This window comes from Pollachius pollachius (genome assembly GCF_949987615.1).
Source record: "Pollachius pollachius genome assembly, chromosome: 2".
Classification (NCBI taxonomy): Eukaryota; Metazoa; Chordata; class Actinopteri; order Gadiformes; family Gadidae; genus Pollachius; species Pollachius pollachius.
This window is the reverse complement of record NC_136935.1, coordinates 25548440-25576041: the sequence shown is the minus strand read 5'-3', so window position 1 is coordinate 25576041 and position 27602 is coordinate 25548440. Positions and strand designations below refer to the sequence as shown.

General features: G+C 44.9%; 1 protein-coding gene across 2 annotated transcripts in view; it reads left to right on the top strand.

Annotated features, from left to right (window-relative positions):
* LOC307091786 (protein kinase C alpha type-like) overlaps positions 1-26869 on the top strand; it is a 194801-nt gene extending 167932 nt beyond the window's left edge. For both annotated transcript variants that reach the window (XM_079758587.1, XM_079758588.1), the window contains 2 exons: positions 12583-12723; positions 24808-26869. In XM_079758587.1, the coding sequence (XP_079614713.1) occupies positions 12583-12723; positions 24808-24990 (324 nt within the window). In that variant the 3' untranslated portion in view covers positions 24991-26869. The remainder of the gene's footprint in view (positions 1-12582; positions 12724-24807) is intronic.
* The last annotated feature ends 733 nt before the right edge of the window (positions 26870-27602 follow it).

The window sequence follows — 27602 nt, the reverse complement described above, 5'->3', positions numbered from 1 at the left end:
ATGAAACACACTGAGAGGCCAAGGTAAAGTAGTTGTTATATAGCAGGACCCGGTGACACAGGTATTTTGAGGCAACTGGTCTCTGAACAGAAACAGGACCTGTTGATGTCCTAGTCATGACGAGGTGTTGCTTGTCACGGTGACATATCCTTTTTCTCTTGTACTGGTTTGTTCTCTGATCCGTTTCTCACCACCACGTTGGTTTTGTGACGGGACAAGGCTAATGCCCTCGTATCTGTTGACAGATACGTATCTGTTGTCTATAACACACCAGCTTGTACCTCCGTCCTGCATCTGTCCACACACCTTTAAAAGACATCAGAGTTGGCAGTTTTGGATTACAGAGTACAGGATATGAAAGGCTCATAGGTGGATTTGTAAGTGTGAATGGTTCAGTTTGAATGTTAACACAGTATTGTCAATAATGACGATAGCAGTTTGTGTAGTGTCTCCGTTGATTGTCCGTTCTCCTGCAGTTCTCATGAAGCAGGAGCTCATAGAGGCTGTACAAGGAAACGGGAGTTGGAAGAGAAGTGCATTGTCCAGTAAACAGACAAATCGTAACATCTGCAGCAGAGCTAAGGCATCAAATCAAGTTCACATCTAAAGACTGGTAGTCTTGAGCATTTTCCCAACATCTGTGAGGGCCATCCGTTCAAAAAATGTTATAAAAATAGTATTCAGACGCACTCTGAATTCCAATATGATTAGCTACCCATACGCCTGGGTAGCTAATCACATATGATATGTTCAAAAGGGTAATATAGAGTAAGTACTGAAGAATAGCATATAGAATTAACATTTTGAAAGAGGTGAACGGTCATCATACTACAAATGTGTAAAGTGTTCAGTGATTTGTGATTCTTGGATCGATCTCCAGAAGTGTTCACATTGTTGGAGAAATGTTGTGAAAGGACTCCCCAGTCCCATGCATGGGTTAGGGGCATGAGTTAGTTTGATGGAATTGTGCCATCAAACTCACCGCTAAACTAGAGCTGTAATCGGGCACTTAAAGTTAGGCCCGACCCGGCCCGAGCCCGACAGGAATCTGCCCGAACCCGTTCAAACCCGAACAAACTGAACCCGTTTTCAGCCCAACATATTCAAATATGCGCAGCTCTTTTTCAAGAATGAGTCGTATATATACATATATTCTTTACATTTATTGACAATCGTAGGCTATAGGCCACTTAGAACAAATATAATGAGAAAGTCTTCTGTAACGTCGTCATCTCAGCACTCTAAATAGGCCTATATAGGCATAGCCTACCCTTCTAAATAGGCCTACGGGCATATAACAATTAGTCTTTCTTAACAAATTAAATTAAAATAAATTCTAAACTAAGATAGGTATTTGGCAATAACAACATACAACGAAAAGTTACATAAAATTGAGATTAGACCTAAAACAAACGAAAATGGCAGACTGCTGGCAGAGATGCATGAGTGTCGCTAGCTATTGAAAACATTCGGGGCTGTAACCCAGAAGCTAGAGTCCTTTTAAAACAGGGGTTCGGGGGTTTCTCCCTCGAGAAAATATGAAAATTGGGCTGATGAACATGCAATTGTAACGTAGTTTGAGAAGGAAAGGAAAGACCAATCGTCATGTCTGACTCACGTCGAGGCAGGCCTACTGAGTAGGTTAATGTTTACGTTAAGGATAGGAAAGTGCACAACATACACCAGCAGCCAAAATGAGACATTAGAAAAGCCTATAGCCAAATAATATAGGTTTTGGCCAAACCGACTGTTTAAAATACTACACTAGTACTTCAGCAGTAGAAATGGTATCTGCAATGTCCGGAGCACCGTCGGCTTTGGAGAACTCGGCAATGTCTAGACCATGGCACAGTACCGTATGAATGACATGATCAATGCAGTCCAATCTCTGGTATGGCAGCAGAGCTAATTTGATGTTTGCCCCTCATCAGTCACCCATACAATTTTGCTGAGAGAGCATGCGTCAAGACCAAACTTTGTCACCAGTAGTTTTAGTATCTCCCTCCTGATATTTTCTCCTGTCTTTGCCTCTTCCAAAGGGAACATTGCAGTTGTCAGGGTTGTATTCACTAGTTCCATATCCTTACTTATGAAATGGCATGTGATTGTCAAATAACAAATTTTTCGATAATCCTCCATCCACATGTCTGTGGTCATTGCGACTCTGCCGTCCTTTAAGAAAGTCTTCAGTGTCTTTACCAAAGCGTTCCTTTTTCTTGAGCCATTTCAGTGCATCTCATTGCAATTGTCACAAGGCTGGGAATAACAGTGTTTACGGGAACCCTCCCATGTGCGGCCCGACATGAATTAGTTATTGCGCTTGCTCTTTAAATCCCTCGTCATTAACAATGTTTAAAGGCATAATGCCTTTACAGCAAAAGCTGACACACTTCTCAGTCACCGTTTCTTTCACCATTGCAGGCATGGGTTTTGATGCTGTAACAAACAATGTGATAGAAGGTTGTTGGGCACTCGTGGCATGTGTTGAACAACTTCGATCAGCATGCCTTATCAATAGGGGTGTAACGGTACACGTATTTGTACCAAACCGTCACGGTACAGGCACTTCGGTGCGGTTACAGAGGTGTACCGCGATTCGTAATTGTGGCGTACATAGCGTTAATATGGCGAATGTAAAGACTTGTTTTGCGATGCGGAATTTAAAACATGAAGTCGGAGTTCCACCCGGACCGTTTAGCCAAAGTATACTACTCCGACTCCGTAATCCGCTCAGCAGCTCTCAGTCGGGATGTCAGATAAGCAATGCAATTCGCCGACCGATCTATCTTATATGTTGACTACAAACCATGTTAGCAGTGTTGTAAATAAACTTCCAAAGCTTTTCAAATCTTATTTGGTGTTTTATTGGTCCTTAAGGTGCAAAGTAAACAATGTATAAAGTAATCAAGGTGCAAAGTCAAACCGGAGAAGTGATTCAGGAAATGATTTTGTTAGAGGACCAATTACAGCCCTTGCCGTCTCCGTTGCGTTGACCAATAGGTCCATGGCATCGACGGATAGTTCAAAAATATTGGTTGCGCACGTAAGCTACGGAGAGGGTCTCCGACAGGCTCTCCGGCTATGGTGAGGGCTCTCCGTGTCTACGTACAGCACTTTAACATGCACATTTGAAAAGGCACCATCCAGGTGTTACTATCACCGTTGCTGTGAAAAAGAAACGAGCTGTGCAAACCCAGCTCACAACACTATTTCAACAGCCCCTGCCTGGGTATTCAGAAATGCAAATGCCATAACCAAGTTTATTGATGTTTTCATTGCTGCTTATCTAATGGTTGAGAAACAAGCAGTTTTTTTAAATTTTCCCCTTAACTATTAACCGTTCCGTACCGTACCGTGGCATAGAAACCGAGGTCCGCACCGAACCGTGACTATTGTGTACCGTTACACCCCTACTTATCAGCGATGAATTCCCTGTTGTTGTGCTGTCGTACTTTAACAGAACACTGCATTTTTGGCATTTCACGTAACCCACTGGCTCATTTACCTAATTATGCACATGGTCTAAACCTTTACATGCCTCAGACTTTGCTTTCTTTGATGATGCAACCAAAACGTAATTGCCAGAGGCCAGCCTTCGATTCACCTCCTCGGCATTCACTTTCGCATCTTTCTCGTGCTAATCGAAATGTGTCACCTGACCTCTTTACTTCGCAAGCCTGAGCCCAGCCCGAGCCTATGTAAAATGACAGAAATTAAGACCGAAACCGACCGGTCGGGTCCCGTCGGGTCCCGTCAGGTTCGGGCAAAGATCTTCAGCTCTACACCAAACTCACTAAGCTGTTTCAGTTGCATCGTTTCCTCAAAGGCAAGACTGCAAATGGAGAAAGGGCACATCACCTCTCCTCCATCATCACACTCAACACCGGTGCCCCAAGGCTGTGCCCTGCTTTACTTGCTGTACACATGCGACATCCTGGTCGAGTTTGCAGATGGCACAGCTCTGCTGGGTCTGATCTCCGGAAGCGCCAAGAGGGCTCACCGTGGGGAGGGGAGGAGCTGGTGCCAGACTGACAACCTCTCCATGAATGTTGATCAAAAACAGGAGGAGTTTGTGGACTTCAGGAGGGGTGCAGGCTGCAGCCTCTCAGACCTGGATAGGTCTCCCTTGGAGGGTGGACACCTTCAAATATCTTGGGTTCAGCTAACCTGAGCAGCTGCTCGGCATTCATTTTCCCATCTTTCTCGTGCTAATCGAAATGTGTCACCTGACCTCTTTACTGCGCAAGCCTGAGCCCAGCCCGACCCTATTTAAAATGACAGAAATTAAGACCGAAACCGACCGGTCGGGTCCCGTCAGGTTCGGGCAAAGATCTTCAGCTCTACACCAAACTCACTGAGCTGTTTCAGTTGCATCGTTTCCTCAAAGGCAAGACCGCGAATGGAGAAAGGGCACATCACCTCTCCTCCATCATCACACTCAACACCTGTGCCCCAAGGCTGTGTCCTGCTTTACTTGCTGTACACATGCGACGTCCTGGTCAAGTTTGCAGATGGCACAGCTCTGCTGGGTCTGATCTCCGGAAGCGCCAAGAGGGCTCACCGTGGGGAGGGGAGGAGCTGGTGCCAGACTGACAACCTCTCCATGAATGTTGATCAAAAACAGGAGGAGTTTGTGGACTTCAGGAGGGGTGCAGGCTGCAGCCTCTCAGACCTGGATAGGTCTCCCTTGGAGGGTGGACACCTTCAAATACCTTGGGTTCAGCTAACCTGAGCAGCTGACCTGGTAGACTCACGCCAACCATGTGGTGGGGAGGGCAGTCAGAGCCACCTCCACAGATCACCAGGATGTTTGGGGTGGACAGACCGGTCCTGCTGAACCTTAAAGGTGACATATTATGAAAACAACACTTTTCCTGGGATTTGGGGTGTTGTTTTGGGTCTCCCACACGCATACAAACTTTGAAAAAAGTCTGTACATGAATTTTGGAGTGAGATATGCATTTCTGAAAGTACCCCGCCTACAGTAACCAAACGAGTGGGTCAGTTTCGGCGCCCCCTCCTACGTAGGAAGGGGGCACAGTTGAATATTACCTCCCAATTCCCCACTCCCCTCCAATCAGAGCCTAGCTAAGATTTTGTGGACCAGCGGACGAGCAGCTCTGGCAGGGGGAACTCGGCGGCAGCTTAGCTCCGGGAGCACAATCCCCTTCTCTGCCGGACTGCCGCCGAGCTCTCCCCGCCAAAGCTTCGGCGGCAGTCCGGAGCAGGAGACATGGAGGAGAAAGGGATTGTACTGCCGGAGCTGAGCTGCCGGACTGCCGCCGAGCTACCCCCGCCGGACTTTTCAGCTCCCGGAGGACTGCCGCCGGAGCAGCTGGAAATCTTCAGCGGCAGTTTAGCTCCCGGAGAACACCGCCGCAGCTGCCGGACTGCGGCCGGACGGCTTTGACGGAGGCCGGAATGCTGCCGATGCTTTGGCGGCAGTCTAGCAGCTTTGGCGCGGGGAGCTTGGTGGCAGTCCGGCGGCTCAGCTCCTGGAGTACTATCCCTTTATCCTCCATGTCGCGGTTCATGGACTTTAATATGATCTGAGGCGCACATAGCTTTTGGTGGTGATATTAGATATAATATCATATAAATACCCATAAATAATATTGTTTTTATTATTATTATTATTATTATTATTATTATTATTATTATTATTATATTATATAATATAGAGATATAGCTCCAGGAGTCATTATTATTATTATTATTATTATTATTATTATTATTATTATAATTATTATTATTATATTATATAATATAGAGATATAGCTCCAGGAGTCCGCAAACGGCAACAATCCCTTCTCCTCCATGCTGTGGTTCAGTCTGACAGCTCATTGGTCAATGGGCAGCAGCTCATTTGCATTAAAGCTACAGACACCAGAAACAGCCCTTCATGGAGGGGACTGAAAGGGACTGAAACAAAGGGGAATAGAGGTACGCAAGGTTTTTTTTCCTAAAGGCTATTTCCAGCAAACAGCTTGAATTTTTTTTTTCCGGAACTCAAATACTATGTTTACTTGTTGGGAAAACACCATAATATGTCTCCTTTAACACCATGCTATTTAGAGTGTCTTCACAGGAAACATGGTCCTGGTCTCTCCGGACCACGGAACTTGGTCAATTCTCACGTTGACGCAACGTCTTGTTGTTTATTTTATCATATAAAAAACGTGCCGACCGGCATATCAATAAACAACTCACACGATCTCATCGAGATAGCGTTCCTATAACACTGAAAGAAAACATGTCAATAACACAGTATGGTGAATTATGTGTGACTGTAGGCTACTGCTGCCTGTCTTGGCCGGGTCATTTGAAAAGGAGATGTTTAATCTCAATGACGTATTCTTCTAGTAAAAAAATAAACAAAAAAAACATCTTAAACTCTCATGTCAGGTAGCCAACGTACAATCCACAATCTTGCCCTCACACTTCACTTCTCCCTCTCCCCCTCCCCCACACAAGCCCGTGCTTATTTATATAATTAAGTAGGTTGCTGCCTTAGCTGTTGTTACACTTAGTCTATTTCACTAAGGTGCTTTTGTAGCTAACGCAATTTTCAGTTTCAGAAGAAGCTGTTTGTCATTATTATTTTCAATAACCAATAGTAGTTGCCATGCATTTAAAAAATGTCAATGCACTTTGAACCCTGAATAACAGTAAAAGCTATTGATTAATTGATTTGCATTCATAGTATTCTGAACATAAATTGACTAATTTTATAATGTAATCAAATGCTCACACTAGCTGCTTTCACACATACGTGTAAATCCTGATATTCTCCTGCTATTCTCCTGATGGGCTGTATGTGTGAACAACATATCCCAACATTTGTAAGTATTATTTTTCTCCGTAGGAAATGTAAATTACCTTAAATGTGAATGAGGAGTAGAAAGTCTTTATTTCTCACACCACTTGAATGGGCGTGTTGATGATGCTTCGGTCTGCATTTGCATGTCATTGAGTGGCCCCCTAAATGATAATCAGCCTGTTGCCTTTTGTTCGCTGAATGGTTAAAAAATATTTAAATGTTGGCACTGCTTTTCAGAGTCATTCATGGTGAACGCTTAAAGATGGGTCTTATCATAACACTAAAAGTACACATCATACAATAAATAACACATGAGTTTACAGCTGCGCATATATTGAAAATGTTTTTTTTATTGTTATTATTGACAAAAGTTAGCTGAACATTATACGGTCCCGTCCTTCCACTCCCTGTTTTTTCAGTTAAACACAGAAATCAACTACATTTGTCCAAGTTTTTGTTATATGTGAAATGAAGCAAAAACAGATGCTCTCTTTCTCCGGAAACGCAGTCGGTCATGGCGCCTTTCTTCTTCGTCATTTCTTCTATTTGTCTCTAAGTCACGCTCCGATCTTTCATCAATCGATGCTTCGGATGTTGTGTATGGAACCAGTACAATACGAGTACAAAACGAGTACAATAGTTATGATATTATAACTCTAGTTCTATGATTGTAGGCGTAGCCATCTAGGCTTCGCCTTATGGGCTTGTCCCGTGTGCGTGCTCGCGCGCACTGACGCACCCATCAACGTTGGCACCACCCACATTTCCCACGGTACTCTGTATATAAGGCGGCACATACCGCTGCTCATCCTCCACGCTATTCCTTCAGCATTTGGAGGGTACAGCAGGTGGGAAACTAGATGGCTACGCCTACAATCATAGAACTAGAGCTATAATATCATAACTATTGTTCTATTTCATGTAGGCTACGCTGTCTAGGCTTCGCCATATGGGCTAAGGCGAAGATGCGAGCGAAGCCCAATCAATGTACTCCTGCTGGACCCCAGTCAAAAAATTTAAGTCACCAGGGCACATCAGACTCAAAAAAGCAGAGGATGTGCAAAACAGCTTAATAAAAAAAGAATTCCTCCTAGATCAAGCAGGCGATGATCAAGAGAAAAAAGTGAGTCTGTAAAAACTCTGGCTCAAGCCATGCTTCATGGAATCCATGAAAAGGAAAAGAAAAACTAAGAGTATTACGGTTTCCATTAGGTCCACTACCACCGGGAGCGGAGCTAAGGGGTCCAACTCTCCAATAAGGAATTTCTCTCGTCCGTTTCTCATTTGAAAAAAACGGTGGGAGTGCTATACTGTCAGATGAATCCAACTCGTCAACTGGCGAGTCAATAGGAACCCCTCTAGTCCGTTTTTCATTTGAAAAACGGCGGGAGAGAAATTCTGGCAGCCAAATCCAACTCGCCAGCCGGCGAGAGGATCTTAACGATTCCGCTTAACAGAACATGCCTATATTCTTAAGCCGTAGAAGGGGCCCCGGACTCCAACACAGAGTGGCCGAGTGAGCCCCTGGACATGTCTAACATGTAAAAACAGACAAAGGGGCCGGTGGAAGGCCAAGATGCAGCTGCGCAAATGTCTTCCACCAAAACGCCTCTGAGTAGAGCCGTTGAAGCGGCGACGCCCCGCATCGAGTGAGCTTTAACGCCCAACGCTGGCGCTAAGCCCTGCCGAGGATAGGCTAAGCAAACACCCTCACATATCCAGTGAGAAAACCGTTGTTTAGAGAGAGCACGGCCCCTGCCAGCGTCGCTATAACACACAAACAACTGTTTGTCCGCTCGGCCACCGAGCATTTCACGTACATAGCCAGCGCCCGCACCGGGCACAGGAGATGCAACTTCGGGGGGTGAAAAGCCTGAAGCACAATATCGCTTGACTGGAAAGAACTGTTAATGTTCTTTGGGAGGAACGCAGGATTAGGTCTGAGCAGTACAAAGGAGCTGTCCTCGTTAAGCAACAAGCAGCTCGGGCTGACAGACAGAGAGGTCAACTCACCGGCCCGCTTGGCAGAAACCAAAGCCAATAAGAGCGCCGTCTTAAAGGACAGGGCATCCAAAGGGGCCTGAGACAGATGCTCGAAAGGGTCCCTGGACAACCCAGGCAACACATCCCATGAAAAGGAGGGGGCTCAGCGAGCGTGGTAGTCGCTGTACAAACAGCGAGCTGTCTAGATTCCACGCTCGTGTCCGCTGAACAGGCAGCGAGCCGTCTAGCCGCTGCACTCGTGCCCGATGAACAAGCAACGAGTTGTCTAGCCGCCCCGCTAGGATCGCGGCACTGTCCGCTAGCTGTCACCACAGCGAGCAGACCCGTCTTCTCACCTTCAACAGACTGTAGGAGGGAGGTAGAGGGGTTCTTTAGGAAGTATGTACTGCCGTTCGGCCGAACGGTCTTTTGAATATTTATTCAATGGTACAGAAAAACTGGGAGCCAGCTTGCGGTACTTAAGGCTCCGCTGTGCTGCTCCCCCCCGCTGGTGCTGGGGCGGCTGCGGCGGCTGCAGCATCGGGGTAGAAGGCGGCCCCCTGGAATGCTGGGACCAGGCTCGACCCCGCTTTCTCCCGGGCTGCTGGTGGGAGGAGCCCATGAGAATCGCCCCGAACCGAAACAATTCTCACGGACAGACTACTGGTGCGCGAGCACCTCCGAGAACCGGGGCCCAAATTTCCCATCCAGAGCTAATGGGCCCTGGACGAGGCTGGCCCGCTCTCGCTCCGGCACCGCAGTGTGGGAGAGCCAAATGGCCCGCTGAACCATGGTGGACCAGGCCATATACCGGCCGAAACGGCTATCGGCTGGCATAGCTGGAGGATGGCGCGGAAACTGCAAGGCATCTTGCGGCTTCCTCCGGGCCGTAAGCCGCCCTGCCAGCCGAAAAGGAGACCAGCGCAGAGGAGAGCAGGGCGATGTTGTTGTGGCACAAACGAACACTCCGTCAGTCCGACAATCTGCTTCTGGAGGCAGTCGGGGGGCAGCAGCTTCTCGTTAGGGCACCATCCGGCGCCTGGACAGAGAAGCGTTGCCAGGGGAGGCTCCAGGCGAGAGATCCCCCTCGCCTGAGTATCAGCCCACCCCTCCACCTTAGTAAAGTCAGTGAAGGCCTTCACCGGGGCATTCAGTGTAGAAGGGTCTCCACCCACAGCAGTGAAGAAATGCTGAATGGGTGGGAACAGGGGACACTGGGTAGCACGCCGGGAGGAAGACTGGGTGCGGAAGCACTCGCCCTGCATGTCTTCCGACATGAGGGCGGGAGGCGGGGCTGGCATAGCAATGCCCTTGATGGCCGCTGCCTCGCCCATGATCTCCCCGAATAATTCGGCCATCCGACGTGGCTTCTCCCTCGGGACGACCGTGGAGGTGGAGGCCCTGGAGTGGGAGAGCCCGGACGCAGAGTCCGCAAAGACGTCGTCAATGGAGGCAGAGTCGTCGTGCTCGATGAGGTCCCCGTCTTCGACGTCCAGAACTCCAGCTTTAAAAATGTCGGTAGCCTCAGAGAGGGCCACCGACGGTGAAAAGAAAAGGTGCCTGGAGAGGAGCCCCTCTTCAGGCAGCACGCGGCAGGCGGCGCAGGAGGCAGGGGTAGACAAGACCTGAAACACGCCAGGTGCCCGTCACCCGGCGGCAGATAGGCGGGACAGGAAGAGCAATGAGGCCCTGAAAAGGGCCCAGCTCTCAAGGAATCGCTCTTTAATGACCCTGAAAAGGGCCGTTGGTCTGTTTCCTTGGCCCACGCCGCTGCCACAAAGTCATTTAATTTTTGAAGCCATAACTGTTGATAGTACAAGGCTGAAAAGAAAGGGAGGATGAGCGGCGGTATGCGCCGCCTTGAGGTGCTTGCACACCGCCGCGCGGCAAACCGCCCTTATAACCGCCTTGCTGCCGGAGGGTTCAGCGCGGCGGTGTGAAGGGCCAGGCGTTTTCAAAAGCGACTGCTGCTGCTGCTGCCGCCGAAAGTTTCGACGTGGGGAAAGCTGAGCGGTAGGGCAAAGTCTGTGCGCGTTCACGTGGGCGGCAACCGCTTCCTAGTTTTCAGCCGCTTTTGTAACCGCCTCCCCTCTGCCGCCCTTCCCTCATTGAAATGAATGGAGGCGGCGAGTTGCCGCGCGCGGTGTGAAAGCAGCTTTATATACACGGTGCCGTGGGAAATGTGGGCGGTGCACACGTTGATGGGTGCATAGTTCAAATTTTCAGTGTGCGTGAGCACGCACACGGTACATGCCCATAAGGCGATGCCTAGGCGGCGTAGCCTACATGAAATAGAACATACAAGTTTTTGTCAAGATTCATTTTGTACCCACCACAAAAAAAAAAAAACTTCAGTTGAATTATTATGGATTATTATTGAATGAGCTGCCACCCTGGCTTGGACAATGAATGAGGTATTAATACCAATACTCTTTGTCTGGGAGGCAATGATGAGGCATCAGACAATCAAGTAATTTAAGTCTGAATACATACATAAAAAGCACCAGACCAGGTTGCTAGTAGCATGGACAGTATCGGAGCGATAACCTGTTGAACTAAATTGATGTGGTAGGCTACACCACAGGATTTTATCTGCAGACCACTGCCACATAAATAAAGTCAAGACGCGATATTTATTGCTTAAGATTTGCTGGTGATGTTGTGAAGGGTTTTGTGTTTTTTGCACTCAAGTGGTCAGCTGTTTTAACTCATGCAATTAATGTTAGCCATAGCCACTAAGTAGCCTAACTTATCCACTGTTTGCGTTCGTACAGTGTTTGGTATAGTGGAGATGACGATGGCTGAGTCAGTGGAATCAGTCTGTTGTTGACACAAAGTGACTTTTGGTCATTCTTGCTTTGCTTGAATTCTGGAATAATTGTGGTGGGGAGTGCATGAGTTTTGTTCAGAATGCCTGATGTATAGGCATTATATATGTTTGATTAGATGGATGCGTGTTGTGAATTGAGAAAAGCCAGCTCATGATGTGATATAGCATTCAGCTCTGCAACAAATATTTTTTGCTTTTTTAACCATGACAACATTTGTAGTGTATAGCCACACGTTTGCCCCTTCTTAACTTAAACACGTAGTTCATTACCTTTCCTATCTTCTCTTTGTTTATGTTAGTAGCTTAGAGATGTCATTTCACGTTGTCAACATTGGGTACTTGGTGCAGGACTTAGTGGATCATATGTCCAATGCTTTTTGGAAACGCTTTCTTCATTAAACATGTCAGACATCGCAGTTTTTTGTATACATTTTATTCATTATTAATCTACATGGGTTTGCCGTCTTTCAGAACCTTTCATTACCTGCACTAAAGAGAAAAAAAAGCTGCATCCTCATGTACAAAGCACTTCTGAAAATGCACTTCCGAATGTGTCTCTGTCCCCAGCACATTTCAAGTGTGTGTGAGTGTTGCGTGTGAGGGTTTTAAATCGTTATAGAGTTCTTTTGTGGACGGTGATATTTTCTATGACATTGTTTGTGGACAGGAATGTTTTCCGAAATGAAGGGTGAAAAATCTTTTCAATATATGTGTGGACGACTCCAAGACTAAACAGACTAAACATATCCATCCCCTCATAGGGGTTAGCATTCACTGCAGAGGGTGGAGAGGTGGAGAAATGGAGTTGATGCAGAAGAGTAACAACCAGCCATTAATGTATAGTAGTATTATTAGAAGTAGTAGTAATAGTATTACCATTTTAAGAAACACGGTACAGGTTTCAGTGGTCTCTAACCGGCTGTCCTTCCTGTGTCGTCCCGGTGACCAGCTGATGACCAAGCACCCGTCCAAGCGTCTGGGCTGCGGGCAGGAGGGCGAGCGGGACATCAGGGAGCATGCCTTCTTCAGACGCATCGACTGGGAGCGCCTCGCCAACCGTGAGATCCAACCCCCCTTCAAACCCAAAGACGTGAGACACATACAAACACACACCCACTCACACACACCCACTCACACCCACACACACACACACACACACACACACATACACCCACACTCTGACAAACACATACACCCACACAAACACACACCCACACACACACACACACACTCTCAGACAAACACACACACACAAACACACACACACACACACACACACACATACTTTTACTGACAAACACACATTCAGATTCACATACATGCATAAACACACACCACAGACATGCACACACACACACATACACACACACACACACACACACACACACCATATACGTGTGTGTGTGTGTGTGTGTGTGTGTGTGTGTGTGTGTGTGTGTGTGTGTGTGTGTGTGTGCAGGCCTAGAACATCAAGCTACAGGGCAGCAAACCCAGTTGTGATTAGAGTTCCACTCTGTCATGCATACAAAGCAGCGCCCGTAGCACACAGTCCACCTAGCAGAGTGGACGCAGGGCAGAGCATTACTCTGTACCTCCCGTCACAAAGCCAAGACAGCTGGTTTTGTGTCTCATCACAAAACATGACATCTCGGAGTATAACCATTCAGGGACACAAAGACATATGCACAGTTAAGACACACCGACACACACGAAAACAAACATTATCAGAGATAAAGACTCTAAATGTGCAAAGGTTCATACACTGTGGTGCTCGTTATGTCCCTGTAGAGGTGGGATCCTTCCCCCTTCAATCCTCCAGTAGTTTTGATGCTAATCCCTTTCTATTGGGAGGGCTATGGTTAGGGGTTGTATCATGTTACAGCCTTTCTCTTGGGAGGGCTGCAGTTAGAGGTCAGAGAATGTTACAGCCTTTCTCTTGAGAGGGCTACGGTTAGAGGTGGTATCATGTTACAGCTTTTCTCTTTGGAGGGCTACGGTTGGGGATTGTAGAATGTTACAGCCTTTCTGTGGGAGAGCTTTGTTGGGGTTTGTAGAATGTTACAGCCGGGGACTGTAACTGCAAGGGCAACACAAATACAATTGACTCGACATATGACATGCAGCAGAAGACATCTGCATCCTCACATCTTAGTCAGCGGATATCTGTTCTCCACTTGCATAACTTATCCTTAACAACAACATGTGGTTGAACATGTGGTTACCAAACAGGAGACAGTGCCCTGCCGGGGCACAGATTACCGGCTGGAGGGAAGCTCTGTTCCCGCTGTGGTTGCCATGGTGAAGAGTTGATTTATAGTAGCGTTCCCATTTCTTCTGTTAAACTATTAGAGCGAACCAAGATATATATATATAAATACATAGATTCACAAATAGTTCACAATAGCTATGTCTTCAGTTTAACTATTCACATAAAAGCAGTTCTGTAAATGAACAGAGGAACTTCTTTCTAAGTGTGTCCTGTGATCATCCTGTTGAAAGCAGTATCCTGACCTGCTTTCTATGTGTATCCTGTGAGCATCATGTTGAAGGTAGTGTGCTGAAGCTATAGGTGTGTCCTGTGAACATCATGTTGAAGGCAGTGCCCTTAACCTCTAAGTGTGTCCTGTGAGCATCATGTTGAAGGCAGTGTCATGAACTTGTTCATACTCCCATGACATACCTCTAACACAACCTGAGCAAAGCAAATCATCAAAAGAAGCAGAATTGTTGTAACTCCCATTTGATTACAAAAATCATAATCATAATCATAATCACATCCTCCATTATGCAACGCAAACACGGCACACACACAGGCCAACAGCAGGGCTTCATACGCATTGTTGATAGCATTACTACGTACCAAGGCAGGGGTCAAACAGCTTCAGTCAGATCAGGGCTCATATGACAGTATTACTCCTTACCAAGGCAGGGGTCAAACAGCTTCAGACAGAACAGGCTTCATATGACAGTATTGCTCTGTACCAACGAAGGGGTCAAACAGCTTCAGCCAGAACGGGCTTCATACACATCTTTGACAGCATTACTCTATACCAAGGCAGGGATCTCAGCTGTCAGGGGGAATCAACACTGATAAAACTGCCCTTGATATCTTATAGTGATCGCTTCCACTTGAGTTAAGCCTGTTGGACTATCAGGACTATCTGTTGAGCCTGTTGGACTTTCAGGACTATCTGTTGAGTCTGTTGGAATGTCAGGATTATCTGTTGAGCCTGTTGGACTGTCAGGATTATCAGTTGAGTCTGTTGGACTATCAGGTCTATCTGTCTGTTGAGCCTGTTAGACTGTCAGGACTGTCTGTTAAGCATGTTGGACTATCAGGACAATTAGTTGAGTCTGTTAGACTGTCAAGACTATCAGTTGGCAATCCAAAGCATAAACGCTGTGGCTTTGAAAGCTAACGTGCCCGTACCTATCAGATACTGCTTGGTGTTTAGCCGTGAGAATACACGGCTAACTTAGACGTTAGACTGACATACATTTAATCTCAGGCTACACCTTGCATTCGCAAGATGTATCTATGTATTTATCAAGTCACATTTCAGTTATGATCAGAAATGTAATTAACACAATGGAGCCTATGATGCCTCCCCAGGTAGTCGATATTAAGAGACACAACGGCTGTAGTGTCTCTCGTTTGAGGGGTCACACAAGGAAAGGCCTTGATTGTTTAGTAGGAGATAAGGTATATTATAATAATAACTAAAGTTTCCGACCTCTAGTGGGTCATGAGTTTGATTCAGAATTCATTGATTGTCATCGCACATCTGTACAATGTAAACTAAAGCAACTCCTCTCAGTGTACCAAAAAAATTAAGTGTGAGATAAAAGCAGTGCACAATAAATAAGTACACCCAACCACACAGTGAAGTGAACTGGTAACATTGTATTGCAAAAATGTTCACAGGGTAATATGTATCACTTTTTCATCAGCCACAGTGCACTTAGAGCAGTTCTGAATACACAATGTTGTCTGTCAGGCCGTCCTTGTGGTCTCCAACAAACACCCTTACGCAGCTCACCCACTTGCATCCGTCCATCAACGGACGACTGAAGGCGTGTCTGACGGATGGGGGAGTGGTATTTGCCGACGGAGCCACGATCTGATAGGCTGACGGATCCATTGCAGCCTGAAAAGTTTACATTTTCTCATCTTCTGAACGCAAGAGACTGAGCCGATGGAACGGACGGACCCACAATGCATTTCGGGATCGCCCCATGCAAAGTCAATGAGATCCGTCAACGGACGGAGGCAGTGGGAAAGGGGTGTTACACCTCTGGCACGCTTGCCTCTGCTAAAGCCAGTGTAAAGCTGGCCATGTGCGAACACACTTTGGGGCAGGAACACTACAACGCGATCATTTTCTTAACGTCTTACCTTGGCGAGTGTCGCTGCGGCGTGTGCGCGTGCGTGTGTGTTCTTACCTGTGCGTGTGTTGATGGCGGAGCCGTTATGTTTAAAAACATAACGTCTTACCTGTGTGAGTGTCGCTGTGGTGTGTGCGCGTGCTTGTGTGTGTGTGTGTGCATGTGTGTGTGCGTGTGTGTGTGCAATTCCGTGTATATTTGTGCGCATGTGTGTGCGGTGTGTGTATGCGGTGTGTATGTGCGTGCTTGCGGTGTATGTATGCGTTTGCGTTAGTGATGGGTTGGTCGTGAACGATTCGGTCAGAAGGAACGAATCCCGAAGGTGAATGACGAGAACTGATTCCCAAAACAAGACAACTCATTCTTTTTTTTTTTTTAAAAACATATAACAAAAATATGGTCATGTAAATAAAATATACAAACAAACAGAGCTTCGTCTCCCCGCGACCTTATATTGATTGAGTCTAAAACATTCTCAACGATTCAGCCAATGAGAGTACTATAGCAGGTAGCAATCGCGTTGCCGTGGCACATGGGTAAACAAACGATAGGGCACCACCACACAAGTTAACTAACGATCGCTGTAGGCTTCAATATCATGCAAAAACTTTATGTTTTCTTTTTATTTTGTTATACATCACAAAAGCATGCTTTAATAAAGTATTGTTTTTACCTACCATTACGAGTCTTGTTTGGTCTAGTAGGGAATTTGCACAATGGTGATTCAATGCTTATTAGCACTACTTGGAAGACGCCATTTAATTCTTACTGAACCCCATTATGTATTAAGGATAATTCTGAAAAAAAAGGCACGTATATGCTTTATATATGTGCTTAATATTTACACTTAACCTGGGTAATTTCGGCAGAACATTAGAAAGTTGTAGGCTACATGCATGTTGATGAACATTTATTCCATCATTTCCGATTCCCTGCCAAATGAAGTAAGAGACCATCTGACTCAACGAACGAATCAAACGAACGAATCAAACGAATAAATCGTGATAGTGAACAGAACTGAAAAAACTGATTCCCGGAAAATAATCGTTTTGCCCATCCCTAGTTTGCACGTGCTGTGTGTGTTCGTGAGCTGCAGGCTGCTTGGCCCATGCGCACTGACCAACTTGTGTAACTGGTGCGACAGGCCTGCTATTAAAGTAGTAAGATAATAATGGCAACACATTTTTTATTGTATTATTACATGAAAGAACAAATTATATTAAATCCTTAAGGTTGAGCTCTGCTGCTGCGTGCCTGGTGAGGGGTGTCCCACAAAACACTTATTCTACAGGTGTAGCCTACAGCTATCCGAACATTTGATTTTTTTAGTTTAAGGGACATTTATATGTTTGGTTTGTTTCAGACCCAGGGAACAAACACAATGATATCCGCAATAATGAATTCAGTTTGACCTTCGATATTCCCCCTTTTCTGCTTCCTAATTTCAAAAGCTCATTGAGATCTGATTTATTTCAGATTAGACTTGTTTACACATTGGACAATGTTTCACACATATTTCCCAAATACCACATGATGTCCTTGGTATTAGGAAAGAAATTTTTGATTATCGATATCAGCAATCTAATAGTGTGGAAATATTATTCCCTATCCAGTGTATAGACCTGGATATGGGTCCTTTTTTAACACACTATTCTGTTTTGCAAGCGAATATCAAAATGGAAACCTTCATTAACCTTTTCAATTGTGTAGCCTAGCTATAGGAACCAATAATATAGAATCATAGATTGTGTGATTTGAGAGACTTATTTGCTTTAGAGGAGGGGTCACCAACACACCGCCCGCGGGCACCAGGGCGCCCACAAGGACCATATGTGGCGCCCGCAGGCCTGTTCTAAAAATAGCACAACTCATTCTTGAACAACTCTTTCTCACATTTTTTAAGTCATTCTTGATAACTATTGTGAGAAATCATTAACATAATCAGTGTCTTCACATAGATGAGTATCATTAATCATTAATAATAATATATATAACTAAAGGCAAATTTGTTATTTCAGAAGAATGTATCAAACTGGGTGCCCTTCGTATGACTCAGTACCCATGAATTAGCTCTCAGGTTCAAAATGGTTGGTGACCCCTGCTTTAGAGACATTTACTATTTGGTAATGGTCTACTTCATATATTGAATGTCATACAGGCCGAACACTCACAGTCCCCTTCCTCATTAGGTCCACAATGGTCACCTTGGCTTCAGGACTCTGACGTCTTGGTGGTTTCTCTTTTTTTTTCTGCGTGAGGGGGCTCAGGTGTCTCTATCTGGCAGGGCTGGGCACAGTGCAGGTGCATGCGTGGGTTTGTTCATCTTTGCTGGTGCATGTGTGTACATACCGTATACTTTCATTTAAACATGTCATTATTTTCCTCTCCATCCCAGAAGGACTCCTGGTTCTCTGAAAAGGTGAATTTTGCCCTGTGTGTGTGTGTGTGTGTGTGTGATTGTGTGTGTGTACACATGTTTGTGTGTGTGTGTATGTGTGTGTGTATAAACATGTATTTGTGCGTGTTTACATGTGTGTTTTGCTCCGTGTCGTGTCAAAAAGGTCGCAGTGAGGGTTTTCTGCTTGTTCAGCCTCCCAGGCAGCAGGTGTCAGCGGAGCAGCTTTGCTGCCAGCATGCAGACATGATGCGCATGTACCGCCTCAGACCACACACACACACACACACACTCACAAACACACAAAGACAATTACAATTAGGGCATTTAGCAGTTTTTATCCAATGCGAATTACATCGGTTAATACACACATTGACACACCAATGGCAGAGTCAACCATGCAAGGCGACAGCCAGCTTGTCAGGAGCAGTTAGGGTTAAGTGTCTTGCTCAAGGACACATCAACACTCCACACCTTTCGGTTACAAGACAACTGCTCTTCCTCCTGAGCTAAGCCGACCCACACACACCCATACACACACAGACGCTCATACACACACACACAGACGCTCATACATACACATACACATGCACACGCACACACAAACATGCACAGAGACGCTAATACACGTACTCAAACACACACACACACACACAGGCACTCATACACAAACACACACACACGCTCATACACACACCCACACACACACAAACACACACACACACACACACACAGACGTTCATATACAAACACAACACAACACAATGCATGGACATGCACAATTAACGGCATGGTCGCTGGGAAGGAGAAGCAAAGCCGACTGAGTGGAAGGAAGAAGCAGGCCTGGGGTCTAGGACACCCCAGGAGGGAGACGGTACATCCCTCGTCTTTCTATTCAACTGCTTTCCGACATCTTATGAATACATTTTTTTATATTTTGAAATGACAACTAATCACAAATCATAACAGCAGTGTATGTAGTTTGAAAGTTGTGGTTAGAACATTGGCCGATGAGGACTCCTTTTCTTCCTCATGTCCACTATCATCTCCTTGGTCTTGTCCTTGTTGAGGGTGAGGTTATTGCCCTCTCACCATGACACCAGACTGGCCACCTCCCTCCTGTAGGCCGCTTCGTCCCCGCCCGTGATGCGTCCTATCACTGCGGTATCGTCCGAAAACTTCAAGATGGTGTTGTCTATGTGGGAGGCGACACATCCTCTACACCCTGTTCATGAGTGAACAGGGTGTAGAGGATGGGGCTGAGCACGCACGGATGCACGCATACACCGTACGCACGCACAGACACACCGCATACACACACACCGCACACACATGCATACACGCACGCACACACGCACACGCAGAAACACACTGCACACACATGGGCGCGGACGCAGACATTGCAAGACAACGGCATGATCGAGATAAACGCCCCGCCGTTTACACACTCTCCCAGCTGAGACGTTATGTCTATAGACTACACTTTAGTTATTTTTAAATATTACATCCCGCAATGTCTTGCGATGTTGATATCCTCCCCCCCCCCTTCCGACTGTTTCAACGGCCCCGCCATCGACAAACTCTCCCAGGTAAGACGTTCTGTCTATATACTGTAGGAATTGCTATAAAAGAAGTGAAGAGACAATTTCTAATATCGACAATGTAACGTTAGGTCGTTCATTTGATCATATAAAAACAGTTAAATTCAAACGTCGTGCCGACCGACATATCAACAAACAAGTCGCATGATTTTAAAGAGACAGCGTCCCTATAACACAGAACGAAACATTTCAATAACGCAGTATTGTGAATTATTATCTATAGAGTCCACCACAAGACTACACTTTGTTGCTAAAATGTAATATTACTCTCCTCCTTGAGCTTCCCGAAAGGTCTTTACACTTTGTTGCTCAAACTTCATTTTACCCTTCTCCTTGAGCCTCCCGAAATGTCCTGCGATATTGTTATCCCCCCTCCCCCCTGCTGACTGTTTTAGTTGTTTTATTTTTGTTTTGTGTGTAGGCTATGTGTGACTGTAGGCTACTGCTTCCTTTCTTGGCCAGGTCACTTGAAGAGATGTTTAATGTCAATGACGTATTCTTCTGGTAAAGAAAATGAGGAAAATAACATCTTTAACTCTCACGTCGGTTGGTAAATGTACAATCAGCTATCTTGCCCTCACACCCCTCTATCCCTCTCCCCCTCCCCCACACAAGCCCATGCTTTATTTCACTATAGTTAGGTAGGTTGCTGCCTTAGCTGTTGTAACACTTATTTTATTTCCCTAAGGTGCTCCTGTAAATGAATACAATCTTCAGCTGTTTGAAATTATTATTTTCAACTAACCAATTGCAGTTGCCATGTATTTTTTAAATGTCAATGCACTTTGATCCCTGAATAACAGTTAAGGCTACCGAATAATTGATTTGCATGCATAGGACCCTATCTTGCACCCAGCGCAATTTACTTTCTACACTGACGCATGTGTCGTTGCTAGTTTGCACCTGGCGAAAAGCAGATTTTTCCCCCGCAGCAAACTCGCGCCACTAAACTTGGCCCTGGAGAGGCGTGTCGAAAAGCAGAGGGGTGTTCCGGCGCAAATGATACTTGGTGCTATTTTAGTCATCCAAAAAGCAATTCGCCATTGACCAGCAAATACCTTGTCTAAATGCACTAGCCGATAGCGCAGTTGCTGATGCTATTTTGACGTGCCATGGCAGGTTGGAACTGCAACATAAGCTTAAACACACGTAGGCTACAAACAAGCAAACGATTAGCCTAATTGAAATTTTATGATGTCAAAGATTGTTCATATATGTGAAACTGCATAGAAATGTGGATTATGAAAAAAGTAATGAACTGTATGAATGAACACTGTAGTAGGTTAATGCCATGCGTTAAAATAATAATAATAATAACAATAATAAACTCAAGCAAAGTATATCCCAGTCTTCCAAAACAAAATCTTGTTTTAGGGGAAATGATAACAGCTGATACAGTGGTAAGAAGTTGTACTTTTAAGTCAGTAAATCAGTCTGCAAACACCGTACTGCAAACACATATTTTCTTGACACCAACATTGTGTACAAGCCCATAACTTTTAGGATTGATGAGTATTTGATCGTGAGAAAACCTAGTTTGACCGCGAGTGAAGGTTTAAAGGAATGAATGTATGCGGGTGATGTTTGGCGTGCAGTTCAACAATATGTGTGCACCCATCTGTTTAATCAAACGCAAACTAAACACATTATGCATAATACAGTCCATGGCAATGTATATTTATGGGGGGACGCATGCATGTTATGAACACAAGTCGATTACAATAATGTATACAATCCTGGTAACAAACAATGTTTGTTAATGTATTGCCACATATCATTAAATTGATCAACAGTTGCAGCCACAGGACTGCATATCAAATATGTGTTAAGTTCTCTTTGCTGAAATTTACATGAAGGCTCAGTATTTCTGAAGTTGTAGAAGAAAACGCTATTCCATGTGTGGATTAGGCCTACTATTTGGCCATAAATTGAGCCATTTGAAGTTTGATATTCGTGTGGTCATGCATCTGTCTCAGCGGGAACTGCGTGCTGTCAAAATATCAACTCGTGAAGTTGTAATGCGCTGGCTTTTAAAGGAGATCGAAGATGGCACTCTCATTGGTTTATTGCATGTTATGCCCAAAACACGCCTACGGGTAATTATGCTACTTCAGACAAACCGATTTTAGATTTGCGTCATTTATTCGCCGGTATAATAGCAACAACGGCAGAGATCCGCCCACAAAGCTACTTGCGTTTCGCATTTCATACTTGCGTTTCAGATTGTTAAAATAGGGCCCATAGTATACTACACTTTCCATTGAACAATTACCACTGTAACCCATAAATTGATATAATGTATTCAAATGCTCACACACGAACTGCTTTCAGACACACGTGTAAGTCCTGATATTCTCCAGCTATTCTCCTGATGGGCTGTATGTGTGAACAACTTGTCCCATTGCAATTACAATTAGGGCATTTAGCAGACGCTTTTATCCAAAGCAACTTACATCGGTTAATATACACATTGACACACCGACGGCAGAGTCAACCATGCAAGGTGACAGCCAGGGTTAAGTGTCTTGCTCAGGGACACATCAACAATCAGCTAGAAGGAGCTGGGGATCGAACTAGCGACCTTTCGGTTACAAGGCAACTGCTCTACCTCCTGAGCTAAGCCGACCCTGTATTATCCTGACATTTGTACCCTGAAAATCTCCTGAATAATACTACCACTGAGGTAGTATTTTCTCCATAGGAAATGTAAATGACCTTATATATGAAAACCCCCCGTTGTTTCAACTGATGTCTAAACGACATAGCATATAAAGCATGAATCACCCTCAGGGTCGAATCTCCTGATATACAAATGGGGCAAAAATGTAGAGGTGTTAAACCGGCTTATAAGTAGAAGATTATTATGCTTGCTTCATAACGTAATGAGAAAATTATTATGCAAAATGTTATACGTTGTAACATTACAGGCAAAATGTTATTATATTATTACAACTAAAGGTTGAGCGTGCAACGCAGCGCGGGGATACGGGCCGTGGACCTGAGTTCTGGGCTGTTTGTTCCCTGTCTGCCTCCAACCCACACATCATCTCCCCCCAGCCTCTTGACGAGTCCTGGTTCCCAGGGGAATGAGATGCTGCCCACACCCAGGAGAGAGTAACCAGAGAGTGTGAGAGAGAGAGAGAGAGAGAGAGAGAGAGAGAGAGAGAGAGAGTGAGAGAGAGACTGCAGTAGAAACTAGAGACTGCTCCAGAGACTAGTGACTGCTCTAGAGAGTAGACACTGCTCTATAAACTTGAGACTGCTCTAGAGAATGGAGACCTGTGATTGCTCTAGAGACTAGAGACTGCTCTAGAGAATAGAGACTGCACTAGTGACACAAGGACAGACACGAGAGAGAGGCAGGGAGAGGGATGAACTGGGAGGGTCCGAAAGTAGGTCACAGCCACGGAGGACATCATGTCAGTTGAACACAACATGTCCTGCTAGTGTTCGTCCTTGAGGTGGAAGCTACATCTGTCAATGCACAGCACTGAGCTCACGGTTAAGCTCGGGAAAATAAGTCCTAATTCATGTAGTATGAACCACATAATATGAGTATATTGTTAACTATTGAAACATGGGCAATCATGTTTTCTTTAAACTGTTCAACCTAACTAATAATTGTTAAAAAACTGCTTCAGAAGCGGTAAAAGCTGTTGGATGCTAGGGAGGCTCCGTGAACTCACTGTGGTGTGTCTGAGCCAACGTGAGACCTCCACTGCAGAACAACTTATTCAATCTGGGCTCCCTCTGACATAACACTGTCTGAGCCCAGTGAGCTGAGCACAGACCAATGTGGGTTGGCAACTTGTTTCCAGAACTCAAGGTAGCAAATGGCAACATGGCTCCGCCCTTACCACACAAACACACACACACACACACACACACATACACACACACACAACCACACACATACACACACAGACCGTCTGACACAGGCCTTTCCCACCTGCATCCACCCCTCCGCAGTTGGAGCCACAAGGCCCCTAGTCTAAGGTCCGGAGAAGCATTTCTATCATGCAACTACCGGGAGTACCCGAGTATTCATGGCAATGTTAAGACCTCTGGAGCGATGTACCAAACCATGGAAACACAGATACTCATGTCACAGACGGTCATCAGCAGAGGCAGTGTTCTTAAGCTGTAAAAGGTAGGGTCAACACACTGTGGGCGATATTAACCACAAGTATTCAGGAAACGTGGGTCAGTTGTGTTCTTGAAGATTTCTTTCAACGTTTTAATTAAGTGAAAGTGCATCACAGCTGTGTCGGAATGTCACGTGATTGTGGTCCGATCATGAGGCAGGGGGGGATAGGCCCAGGTGTACGGTCTTAAAACAGTGAGGGGGCCCAGGTGTACGGCCCTCTGACAGTGAGGGGACAGGCCCCAGGTGTACAGTCCTCAGACAGTGAGGGGACAGGCCCCAGGTGTACAGTCCTCAGACAGTGAGGGGACAGGCCCCAGGTGTACAGTCCACGGATTCAGTGAAGAAAAATACTTGTTGACTTTGCAACTTAGCGATGATGCTGCTTATGCTCGTGATGATGATGAGGATGATGATGATGGTGATGATGATGATGATGATGATGCTGATGAAGGTGGCGAGAGTATGGCCTGCACTTTAAGTGGAGCTGTGAACATCTTTGGGCAGAGCTGTGAACATCATTGCAAGGATTTCAGAACAGCTCCTCTGGAGTATTTAGTTTTGTTACATAACTGTTTTGAGCTTCACTGTCTCTCTCTTCATGGCGTTCATCCAAACTATTTCTCCGTATTCCTCCCTCTCCTGCAGTGTGGCAAAGCAGCTGAGAACTTTGACAAGTTCTTCACACGCACCCAGCCCCAGCTGACCCCGCCCGACGAGCTGGTCATCGCCAACATCGACCAGGCGGACTTCAACGGCTTCTCCTTCATCAATCCCCAGTTCACCTACCCTATTGCCCCCATCGCCCCTGAGGCCAGCACCGCTCAGTGAGGGGGGAGGCCGCGGTCAACCCCATCCACCCCCACACATCCAACCCTCTACTGCCAACCCCCAGTACCCCTGACCACCACTTGAACCAGGCCCAGACACGGCCTCACATCTTTTATACAAGAGTCAAGAGAATCAGAGGAAATCGATTTGGTTTTGATGTCTTTGTTATTATAGCAATACTCCAAATTGGCCGCATAAATTAAGTGCATACTATAAACGTGTTTTAATAGTATTCTAGTATTTGAAGTACAATACCATGTTGATTATTTTAGAGGATGGGGGAGTGATCAAGGCTTCCCTGCCCTGCAAAACACATGAAATAACTTAGAATGTCTGAGACTTCAGGGGATTTATACAAAGCCAGGTGAGAGAAGAGCGCTGAGAGGAAAGAACAGTTTAACTTGGATATGAACAGTATGGTTAAAATATACAGAATGATAGGAGCTAATGAAAATATGCATTATCGGGTAATGGTGGCTGATGGTTTGATTCTATGCTGTTGACATAGACTCATGAACGACTCCAGTAGATCCTCTGTCCTAAAGCCCAACTGGGACAGGGAACAAGCTCAAGCCAAATATGGAGGAAGAGGGGCCAACATCAAAGTTGCTTAAGGTGTTGCTAACTGTATTTTGTTTACAAATGTCTTTCCCTTTTTCTCATGGTGATGACAAAAGTCGATTTTAGTACATTCTCTGGACTGTAGCCAGACACGTTCCAGTGCAGAGGAACACCAGACAACACTAGTCTATTGCAGCATGTAGAACGTGTAGAGCAGATGTTGCCCCGTTGACGGCATGCGGCTCACTTTTTTTGAAATAAGAGCAGAAAGCTTCTTCCTCGCTCCTCTAGACTTTTCTAAAATGGACCGGGTTCAGTACGGTGGCCAAAGCAGATGTTTCTTTCTCCAGATCATATAATGATCTATCCTTAGAGCTAAAAGGTTTGCAGTTGGTCCGTTTACAAGATGTCTGACCCTATTTGTCTGTCCTGCCTGGATGTCTCTATAAGCTTCCTGTGGCCATAAGACGTATTTGTCTGTTTGTTTTAAGCCATGTTGTTTTTTTGGTATTATCATACTAAACCATGTGTATTATCCATGTCCTGGTAGCTCAAGCAGACATGCTGAGTTTTTGAGGTACAGAGTAATACTACTCCTGTATGGGAATGTGCCAGCATTCCTTCATCTATTTCATCATTTCTTTATTTTGTGAATTCATGTATTATTGTTTCTGTAATCATCTTCACATTGTATCCTACCATGCTTTTGTCCTCAATTTCTGATGTCTTGAATCTCAATTATGTTAGATCATTTAAAAATACTTCAACCTTTCTCTAGTCCTTTGTAAATATCCTATATTCTGTATAGCAACTTACATCTTTAATGCCAACAACTGAATGAGTTTTTATTGGATTAGCTATGTTTAGCATATATCTATGTCTATAAAACAATTACAAATAACAGAAGCATACCATGGTTAATTCAGATAATATAGGTTGTCTTCAAAGCATTCAGATTCATCAAAATGTGAGGAAATATTGTTTTGAACTTTTTTCAATAGATTGTTGGGTTGTTTCTTTTTCTTGTTCATATCAAGTGTAGTGAAAGTGTGAGTGTGGAGGGGGTGGTCTTCACCTGCATGCTGCCCAGGTGTAGTGAAGGTGGGAGTGTGGTGGGTGTGGTAGGGTTACCCTAACCCTCCACCTGCATGCTGCCCAGGGCTTTACACCCAAGTGCTGCATGCATAGAGGGTAGACATCCTCTGAGAATACGACTTCAAATGTATGTGTATGTATATACAATATATGTATATGTATATATACAGTACATGTACAGGTATATATATATATATATATATATATACGAACATATATATAATATATGTACATATATATTATATATATATATATAAATATGTGATCAAATTAAACATCCCTTTTAAATTTATGTATAGTTTCCATTTTGATCTACCTTCCTAACATTTTGTTCGGTTTAATGTTGAGGCAAAAGTTCTAATCTAAGAATGCATTATATATACGAAGCTAGAAGTAATTATTGTTGTTATTCTAACAACTATTCCAATTATCTTGCTTCAGCAAATATCAAAACACTGACATCATTTCTTTAAATCCCCTACGTCTCTGATTCATCTGTGCCCTGTTTCCTTTTACCTCTCTCTCGCTCTCTCTCTCTCTCTCTCTCTCTCTCTCTCTCTCTCTCTCTCTCTAGACCAGACAGGCCCCTAGCTCTCTCTAGACCAGGAGGGTCCCCAAGCTCTATCTAGACAAAAAGGGCCACTAGCTCTATCTAGACAACGACGCCCCCTAGCACTATCTAGACCAGGTGGGGCCCTAGCTCTATCTAGGCCAGGAGGGCCTCTAGCTCTATATAGACCTGTTTCTTATTTTTGAGGTTATAGGTTTTTAGGTTATAATGTCAGTGTTGTGTTACTGTCAGATCTTAACAGTTGTATCTGTACATTTTCCCTGTAATTGTCAATGATATATATATATATATATATATATATATATATACATATTGATTGACCCTTTTATTTATTTCTAAAGAATTTATTCTATCCCTGTGTTTCCTATTGTATAACCTTCCGTTT